Raw genomic sequence first — 10,144 nt, forward strand, 5'->3', positions numbered from 1 at the left:
AAGATAATTTGGAAATATTTTGAATTTGCCTTTAGTCATGAATATATTCATGTTATTATACAATAGTTCTATCTCTATTCTTCTTGACAATTATCATTGTAAACTGGTATATAGTGATTTTCTTAGTGAAGTGAACTGGTCCTTATTGTAAATTCTCTATATCCAGTAGAAAGATCAGCAGACTAAACTTGCTTTAGTAATATAAATTCTTAAGAATATTAAAATATAAAGAATTATATAATGAATACATTAATAAATAATAATCAATAATAAACATTAATAAACAATAATAAAAACAAAACAAATATCATGTCAAAAATAACAAACAATAGCATCACCCAAAAATTAACATAACAATACACTAATAAGCAATTATAGTCAGGTTTTGAGTACAATAGGAAATAGAAGCTGAAGGAGCCATTATTTCCTGAAAAAAATGCCTAAAATGCCACAGAAGGAAATAATGGCTCCTAAGGCTTCTATTCCTATAGTGTACGAAATTACTTGACGTCTATCACCTTTTACATAGCCTATCAAACTGCTGGTTGTACAGAGGTTGCTATATATTCATAATTCAAACTGTTAGTTGCGATGGCCTTTGCTCAGTGATTACTGTGCATGTGCATTAGCTACACGTATTGGAATGATTTGTTACCGGTAGTACGCTCACTGACACTGTTCGCAGAGCTCTTTGCAGCTCTTCGAAATACAAAAAAGTTTATTAGGGGTCATTAGGTATGCCTATTACCTAGTAGACATTGTTCAATACATTAACATGTATTGTAAACATTATTATGAATTATTTCAGCATTGTCTTTATTGTTTTCAGTTCTTGTATAAGTTAATCACCTCGTTATCTCATAACCATTACGCCTTTCTAGGCCTTGCCTAGGATGGTCTACGCTTCATGACATTCATGTTAACCAGCACCATAAAGCGAGATTTATTATGTTCACTGTGTGCATTCATATCTTGGCCTAGCAAGGAAATATTCATCTAATCCAATGACTCATTAGAAACTTTTGTAACAAACTGAAAATGCAGTTGTAGTTTCTTATATTGTAGCTGTGCTTTGACCGAGGTGAAGGAAATGAAGAAGATAAAACTGAACAATGTTGCCATTGTTATATCAATTATAAACACATTAAATAGTAGAATGTAAGAATGTACACATTTGTCTGCCCCCTCCTCCGTATGTGTACTGTTTGCACGGTTCAAGTTCAAAGGTCAGGCAATAAATTTTCTTTACCACAATATAAAAGCTTCAGAAGAGCAAGGCACAGTAGTGAATGTCTTTCAGCTTGTGAAACAGGTTGTTATTTCTAGATGTCTCTCTTGAAAAGTCTTAAAATTCCCTCGTCATGGAGTTTTTTCCACAGTTCTCGTTCATTATCAACGTCGTGTAGCGCGGTGGATTTGTCAGTATGACCAACAAACTTCGAGTCGTAATAGTGCATGGTGAACCGATGGTCATATCCGAAGCCATATATATCAACTTCATCGCAGATTTGCAGGGCTAGGATAACGATGAGGGCACCTACATGCGGAGAAGACAAAATAGTGAAGAATAGAAAATGACAATTAAATACTGAATGTAAAGAACTGTTTACAAATACCAGCACTTTCACACACTGTACACTACAGAAGAGGATAGGTACCAAATTGCTATACTCTTCTAAATGTTGGAAAATTATGTTTTAACAAATCATTTAATTACAAAATCAACTGTAATGCTACAAAGGAATATTTTGTCAAAATATTTATTGTAATATATTACAGAATTTTCGAGTTCATGACCTTTTCAATGATGACAGTAGTCAATCAAACCTCTGAACAAGGACAATACAGAAATAATTTTTTATTTAAAAAAATTTTTTTTTTTAAGTCGTGTTTGATCAAAAACGCAATGTACCTTGCTCTTTAAAATGTTGATAATTATAAAAATTCAAGCGATATCTTCAACATACAGACGTGACTACAGATTTACAAAAGGGAAGATTCACTGAAGAAAACACAACAGTTCGAGGAATGGCAAGAATAAAACATAGTATGTGGGGACTACAGGAAAGAAGCCAAATCTTTGATATTTTAAGTAGCCAACCTCTTATTACAGGTCTCTTTTAAAAAACCTAATGATGCCCTCTTCATGCAGTTTTTTCCAAAGAACGCGTTCATTGTCAACATCATGCGTGGCTGTGGATCTATTGGTGTGGATGACAAATTTCTTGTCATAGTAATGCATGGTAAACCTAGGGTCATAGCCATACCCATATATATCTACTTCATCACATAGTTGAAGGGCTAGGATGACGTTCAGAGCGCCTACATGGATGAAAATAACGAAAAAGTACCAATTGAAAACCAAAAACAAATTTTGTAATATCTATCTATCTATCTATCTATCCAGAGAAATTCAATAATATAATAGACTTCGCTATATAAATGTTAACGTATATATTAAGAATTATAATAAAAAATATTTTAATATTAAACAATACCAAAGTTGATTATCTTGGTGGTAAAGATGCTTGCCTTCCAATCCCAGGGTCCTGAGTTCCATTCCTGTATTTTTTCTCACAAGCAAAACAACTCCACTCCGTAAGCCTCATAATCACACTTAGTTTATATAGAGCATATTAATTCAATTGGAATGAAACATGCTATTTACCTGTCGTAGGTCGATGCGACTTGCCATCTAGGTAATGTGTGAATGTGTATCGGAAAAAATCTGGATGTAGCAACTTTAGTCGGTCTTTATTTGCTAATGGTCTTCTTATTTTGCTGCAAAAAATAAAGATTTTAAAAGGTAAAGCTAGGAGAATGACCAATACCTCGCAGCTGTTCTGCTGAATTACGTACGAGTGTAGTCCGTGACTACTGTAGCAGCGTGGAGAGGTGCTTAGTAGCATCGCAGTTTACCCTCTACTATTCTGCAGTGAAAGATGCAATGGGTTCTTAAATAGGATTATATTGCACACAAGTCTGATGTGTACACCGGATCTCCAGTTTTAAGTCTCTATCAGAGAAGACTTGGTTCTACCAACCGAACCTGAGCAAGGTGTGGCTCGAATCAGTGCCAATGTTAAGGCTGTAGTTAGTGGCGCCCCTGCCTTACCACTCAGTCACTTGAATTTTTCAAATCAAATTAATAGTTCTCACATGACAAAATATCATTGCAAATTTTGATTTATATTCAACCTCTAGAAATACTTTAATTACTGACTTTTCAGTAAGGTCTTTCTGAGGCAGCACCATAAATAAAATATACTGGTATAATTATGTATTCAATTTAAAGATAATAATAATATAATGTGATACAAATTTTTAAATACTATCTCACTTTAAATACATGTATGCAATCCACTCAGATCGTCTTAAATTCCCTTTCTTTTTATGTCAGAAATTATAACTGATAATCCAGATGCTAAACTGTGCAACCATGTGAGCAGTTTCAGAATTAAAAAAAAATATACAGAAGACGAACAGATTTTCATTGTGATCCTCATTTACACATTAATAACTTATGATAAAATAACTCAATCGTTTTCACTCTATGCATGCAACAACAATGGCTGTTAGTGCAACAGGAAGGCAGTCACATTGAATAAATTCACATGTTACCTGTAATGACAAAGCTTAAGCCAGGTGTTACATAAAGCAATTTCGCCTAGATGCAGTACAAGCAGAACATAATTTAAATAGAAATATTATAATTATTATTCGTTAATTCAGTATACAAATTAGGTTTTCAACTTTAATTATTAATAGGTATGATACATTGCATATTAAATTTCTAATTACTGTATTAGATGACTATGAGTGCCATAAGCAATAGTCTAACTGGTTAATAGAAATAAATCTGCACATATAATATTAAATTTCATCTATCAAAAAATATGTATAATATCAATTAAATATGAGACGGATAATTATAATTTATGTAGAATATTAAAAATTCTTTTCAATTCAGATTTGATTCAATCCCAAGAGGTTAATTCACTTACAAGAAGAGCAACTAATCAGGTCTGAAAATTAAATCGATTTCACATTCATCGTGCATCAACTTGTCTATAAACATTGGGGGTCTGAATACTATTGCATTATTATTTGCCATTAAATCCTGATGATATATCTTTTTTATGAATTTACTTCTATTTGAGTGTTTGCATTTTAATAGGGAGTTTACTCAAGTTTATAATAAATGATAACAAGTATAATATATAATACAAAAAAAAACAAATCTTTTTAACTGGACATACTGATTTATTTTGTGACAGCATTTTGAGACAATCAGTACGGTTACATTCATCAAATTTTTTTTTTTTATAACCCTTCCCATACAGTAGCATATCTGTAACAACATAGGCAATTCATGCCCTTTGCATGAAGCAAGGATATTTACCTCATACAGCACATTGTCAAGAATGTTTCAGGCATGAATGAGGATAACGATAATGACGTAATCGCATTCGTTATTGCTTTCATAAGGTTGCAAAATCTCCCTATTGTCCGGGGCACAGCCAGAACTTTGAAAATAGGAAAGATTTGGTGGCATAAATGGTTGGTTATGTGTTGAGCATATAAACTCAAACATTAAACTTACATATTTAAATTCCTTAATACTTTTAAGTTATTTTTAACTCTGAATTAAAAGCAGAGACGTATCGAGAGGGGGAGCAGTGGGAGCCGCGGCCAATACAAATTCTTTCCTGGAATCACTCAAAATGAATACTTCTAAAACATGTAAATATGCATCAGTATACGTTATACATAGGCCTAATAGAACACATAGGCTAAGCGTGATTTAAAAAAATCTAAATCCATAAGTCTCAGGCCAGGTCTTTTAAGATATAGAAATGCGATACTGTATGGTTCAGTTTCGTTTTTATACTTTTGCAAGTTTTGTTTAATAATACTCATACTAATAGTAAAAATAATAACAATGATGATGATCATCATCATGATGATAATGATGACGATAATAATAATTGATAATAATATTAATAGCAATAAAAAGTGAAGAAAATTGTGCTACTGTAAATGCGAAAAAAAAGTTGTGAGTGTTGATCATAATTATTATAGTATAGTTAAAGCTTAGTAAGATAGTTAGGCCTAAGTTGTCCTGGACATTAAGTAGATCAGCGTTCCGCAAACTTTTTACTTCACGGCCTATTTATGATTCCAGGCACCAAGCCGCGGCCCAGCAGCCGGCCGCGCCAGGGACCAACATACCAAATCTTGGCAAGAAATTCTCTGTAAACATTTAATGCTAAACATTTACAGAATGGACTTCCTTATGTTGTGGTCATATTAGACTGTAATATTATTATTAAAGAAGTTCATTCAACAAACAACATAAAGCATATACATATCAAATTTATTGGGTTAAAGTTCTCATGTTAGTGCATGCATAAAACGATTTTACATATTTTAAATTTTATTTGAATTCTTTTTTAATTTGTATGGTCCATATGTTATATTTTCCCCATAAAGATAAATGAATACCTGAACTGATATTTTATGGGTTTCAGATTATTATACAAAACAGGTATCATAAATCATCATTGTCCGACTGTGTGCATTGAACATTCCCAACCGTAACTTGGCTACCGGCCTCGCTTGACACTTCACAACAAAGGGCATGTTAATTATCTTGCACAGCTTCCTCCTCATCATCATCATCTTCTTCATCATCATAATTATTAATTGTCCATAGCAAAGTAGTGAAAAAATAAGAATTCAGGGTATATTCAATAATAGAGTTTCATAATGCACGAAGTGTATTTCAAAGAATCTAGAAAACAAAAACTTTTCGAATATCTAAAATTTATCTTCCAGCGACAAAACAAGCTACTGTAGCTCTCTTCTCATGACCATCCCAATATGGGAAGCCATCTGTGCGAGCCAGGGTAAACTCTGGATCCGCGCTTGACATGTATTTAATGCTTAAAAAAGGTATATTTACAGTATATTTATATATAGAAAATAATGTTGCATACTAGCACTATCAGGAATAAATATACAGATAAAGGCTCCAGAGTGGGCATAGACACAAAACCGCTTATAATTATTCAAATAGCACGCATCATCTGGCACTTTAGCAGCGTGTGCAAGCGACTCATTCACTGTAACAGTGAAGCGGCTTTATTAAAAACTATTTTCTCCATGATAAAACGTCTCTTTGTTATTTTTTTTCAATGATGATTTTCCAGATGACTTCGCGAAATTTGGGCCGCGGACCATAGTTTGCGGAACGTCGATTTAGAGGTACTGTTTCCTCAAATTTTCTCACCTCAGCTCCAACCATGGTGGGTCTGAGGTGCGTGTTGACTCACAAAATGTCCTCCCCCGCCACCTTTCAAAACAGATTTGTGCCCTTCCCTGGGTATGACATTAAACTCTATCGAGTCGGCTCCTGATGTTTTTAGGATGTCGATCTTGTTTTTCATGTCAATTTTTCGTGATTATGACTATTCTGGATAAAGAATGTTTTGAGCAGAGGATTCAACGCCCGCCACCCCCTCCCTTCATTTTTTTTAAGAAAAAAAAAAGAAAAATACATTCAAATTTAAGTGTGAGAGCGTAATTTCCGGCCATCTAGAGATGCCCTAATCCTAAATTTTTTAACCTCAACCCCAACCACGGTGGTGCTGAGGTGGGTGGTTCCTTGGTCTGTAAAAGTCCCTCCCTGGTTCACCTCTCTTTCGAATTCCTGGATCAGGTTGTTGATTTATTATATAATTATTGTTGCACTTATTTATAATCCAATTTATATTGCAATTTTCACTTTATCCTCTCAAAACAGTTATAAGAACGTTCAGATTGCGCTACTTCACAGGGGAATTCGCCCCCAGGACCCCGCCGGGGTCATACGTAATTCGCATAACGGCTCCCCCCTTTCAAAATCCTGGCTACCTCCCTGATTAAAAGAATGTAAATGTTTTCCATGTCACTTAAATATAAACTCAAACATTAAACATAAATATTTAAATTCCTTACTTTTAAGTTATTTTTAACTCTGAATTGAAAGAATGTAAATGTTTTCCATGTCACTTAAATGTAGCATTGTTAACAATTCCTATGTTCTTAGTACAGACACTACTTTCTGGTGGAAATCAAGGATTTTTAGTAATGTCTGTAAATAAGTATAAAACCTGTTATTTTTTTTTAACTGTGGCTCATTAAGGTACCTTATACGATGCTTTCAAATGTATATTCCAAAGTTTAATTTAAGTTGATGTGTTTTTTGTTAGATAACCTTGAAAAATATTATCATCTTCTGAAATTCTACAAGTACATACTTACTAGGATTTTCCTTTTGATATGAAAACTGGTGGTGCCATGTTGTTTATTGTGTTTCCAATATATTCCAAATCATATGGTTTAAAAATCGCAAACAGTAGCGATACATCCTAAAGAACAAAGATAAGGAAATAAATTTAATATCAATAAAATACTAGATTTTTACCTTGCCTAGATTTTTCATGTTTTGTAATCATATAATATTAACAATGGCTTATGCTACAACAGACCACAACAACAGAATAAGAATCAAAATATAATACCCATATTGTTGTTGCAAGTGATGTTCAGTGCATATAATCATAATTATGGCTTGCAGTATATTTCTGCATTTACAGTAAATAAATGTTTTTTCCCCTCTTTATTAAATTTATTGCGACTCGCAAAAAGAAACATCACAGAACATTAGACACAAAAACAAAACAGATGCAAAAGGACAGGTTCCACAGTACAAACTAAGGAAAAACGTCCTGGATGAAAAACATCAAATAACATAAAAAAAAAATACACACAAACTTTCATATATAAATAAAATAATAACATTTTTCGAACTAAAAAGAAGAACTTTGGAAAGAAAAATTATATAAATCAAGATGGTCCCGATTCGAATAACTTCTCTACAAATCTGTAATAAACTTAATAACCTTTTCTAGATTTGACCTTTGACATAGATGCACACATGACTTTGAGCCTTTTAAACATGGGCGTCGATCTGTGGGGACAGGGGTACACTTACCCTACTTTTCAGTAGGGGACGTATTGTCCCCAACCTTCTATAGTAAAAACCCCACTTTTCAAAGTAAGTGGAGTGGAAGTACAACAATTATGAATGACTCATTAAATTTGTCTGTTCACTTGTGCTCTGTTCCAAGTGCGGTGCGTATTTTCTGAACAAAAACTGAGTAAAAACGCAAGTGTTTGTACATTTCGTATTCTTTTTTTTTTATTTATACAGTTATAAACATATGAAAACAAATACAAACAGCAGCGAGGCTGAAATTGTTTGCATCACAAAATTATTCACAATATCTAAACCAACTATGGAAATACAAAGCAGCAAAAAGAAAAGTAGAAAAAACAAAAAATAGATCAAATTATCATCATTTTTATAGAAAATACAAAAAAAGGTCACATTATTAATTATCCTTATTATCATTTTAGTTGCTAGTGTTTAAATTATATATTTAATCCATCTCAGCAACCAATCCATTGATTTTATGGGTGCAACGGTTGTCAGAGGCTTAATTTATTTTGAAAAAAATGTAATGTATGTTGTGAAAATTGGAAGCCTGTTAACCTATTAGGACAACATTTTTACAAAAATCAATTTCTACAAAAACAATTTATTCCATTTGTATATTACTAAGACCCGGATAATACTAGTGTTTAATATTATCTGCATACATAGATTCCTGCTTTTCCTAATTTAAAAAAATTATAGTTAGTCAAATTTTATTGATTGATTTCAAAAACTAATGTACACGCATAGATACTAAATTAGAGACTGTTTAGGTTTATCTTATTTGTTTTTCATGGTTCGAATACGTCACAAGTTAGTACAAAATAAATAATTATTTTTATGAATGTAAGTTTGCACAAATTATACAAGTGGGCATGTTTATGATTACCAAAATAAATTGAAACTTTTCATGATGAATATTTCGTGGCAGATCCAAGATCTGCCACTGTATTTTGAAAATGTAGCATGGAAATACATAACTGCATTCCTTAAAATCAATTAGATATAACTTATAAAAGGCAGACGCCAAAGCTTCCGGGGGATAATTGCATTCAATAAAATCAATTAGATACGACTTATAAAAGGCTATAGACGCCAAAGCTTCCGAGGATTCAACCCTGAAACTTCCACCGAGGCTCAGACAGCCCCCTGGCCCCAGCCAAGCTTACTTCCTTATTTTGCAATTTGTCCACCCCCTCCCCCTCCCCCACCCACTTTCAACTACAGATAGACACCGTTGCTTTCACCTTTGCCAACATATATTAGATGGTATAATATTTTTTTATGTTATTTTCAAGGGTAAAGTTTGTAATCAGATTTCTTGTACTGTACTTCGCTAAATGTAGATAACAGATGTTCAGACACTATTGTCTACTGTATATAAGCATGGAGGTATAAAATATTATATACCTCCATGATATAAGTATCGATCTAGCAGGAACTGTACATCATCCTAAAATCATCTACTGTGGTCGAGTGCCACATCATAAACATCTTTGTTCAGTTACAAAATCGGTCTTATTTGTACGTTAATTCAAGGCATTAACTGCCATCTTAAAGAAAAATGGTTTTCCTTCATTTTCACCTACAGTACAGCGTTACCTCCAAAGTCCAAGCAGTTATACTTTCAAATATGCTCAAATACTGTACTTAATTCATGCAGTTTCTAAAGATTAATATGCATTGTGATGTTAGGAGTCCTAAATTGGAAGAAGTCACTTCCAGGAGATTGTTGAATAGAGCTTTCGTAAACGCATCTAATTATATTTTGCTGTGCATCCATCAGAACTAACGTCCATGAGACAATTAACGATATAGTATTGCAAAAACATGAAATATCATAAATTTCCGGGAGATGGCATCCTCTCACAGAGATTCTAGTTTGCTTGCGCGGAGTTTAGGAGGCTGTCCTGATTTCAAGGAGACTCTTGCAACTTGCCGGGGACTTGAGACCCATGTAAATGTTACTATCCCTCAAACAAAATGCTACTGTAGATCATGAGTCTACAAGAAGTAAATATGACATTTGATAGACAGATAAACCACTGGAATTAAAAACGTAATTAAGCACTTTAATTACCTGTGAACCAGTGACGCAGGTAT

General features: G+C 33.2%; 1 protein-coding gene across 2 annotated transcripts in view; it reads right to left on the reverse strand.

The window, feature by feature from the left end:
• Nucleotides 1-345: 345 nt before the first annotated feature.
• Nucleotides 346-10,144, reverse strand: part of LOC117106829 (alpha-N-acetylgalactosaminide alpha-2,6-sialyltransferase 2-like) — a 37,451-nt gene continuing 27,652 nt past the window's right edge. Inside the window, exons 6-9 of one of the 2 annotated variants that reach the window (XM_033248299.1) lie at nt 7,306-7,412; nt 2,669-2,781; nt 2,102-2,322; nt 1,402-1,537 (exon numbers count right to left, since the gene is read on the reverse strand). In XM_033248299.1, the coding sequence (XP_033104190.1) occupies nt 2,108-2,322; nt 2,669-2,781; nt 7,306-7,412 (435 nt within the window). In that variant the 3' untranslated portion in view covers nt 1,402-1,537; nt 2,102-2,107. Of the gene's footprint in view, nt 1,538-2,101; nt 2,323-2,668; nt 2,782-7,305; nt 7,413-10,144 lie in introns of both variants that reach the window. The other variant, XM_033248300.1, reaches the window with a different exon arrangement.

This window comes from Anneissia japonica, unplaced genomic scaffold (genome assembly GCF_011630105.1).
Source record: "Anneissia japonica isolate Jap-2015-1 unplaced genomic scaffold, ASM1163010v1 scaffold1165_len1893470_cov193, whole genome shotgun sequence".
Classification (NCBI taxonomy): domain Eukaryota; kingdom Metazoa; phylum Echinodermata; class Crinoidea; order Comatulida; family Comatulidae; genus Anneissia; species Anneissia japonica.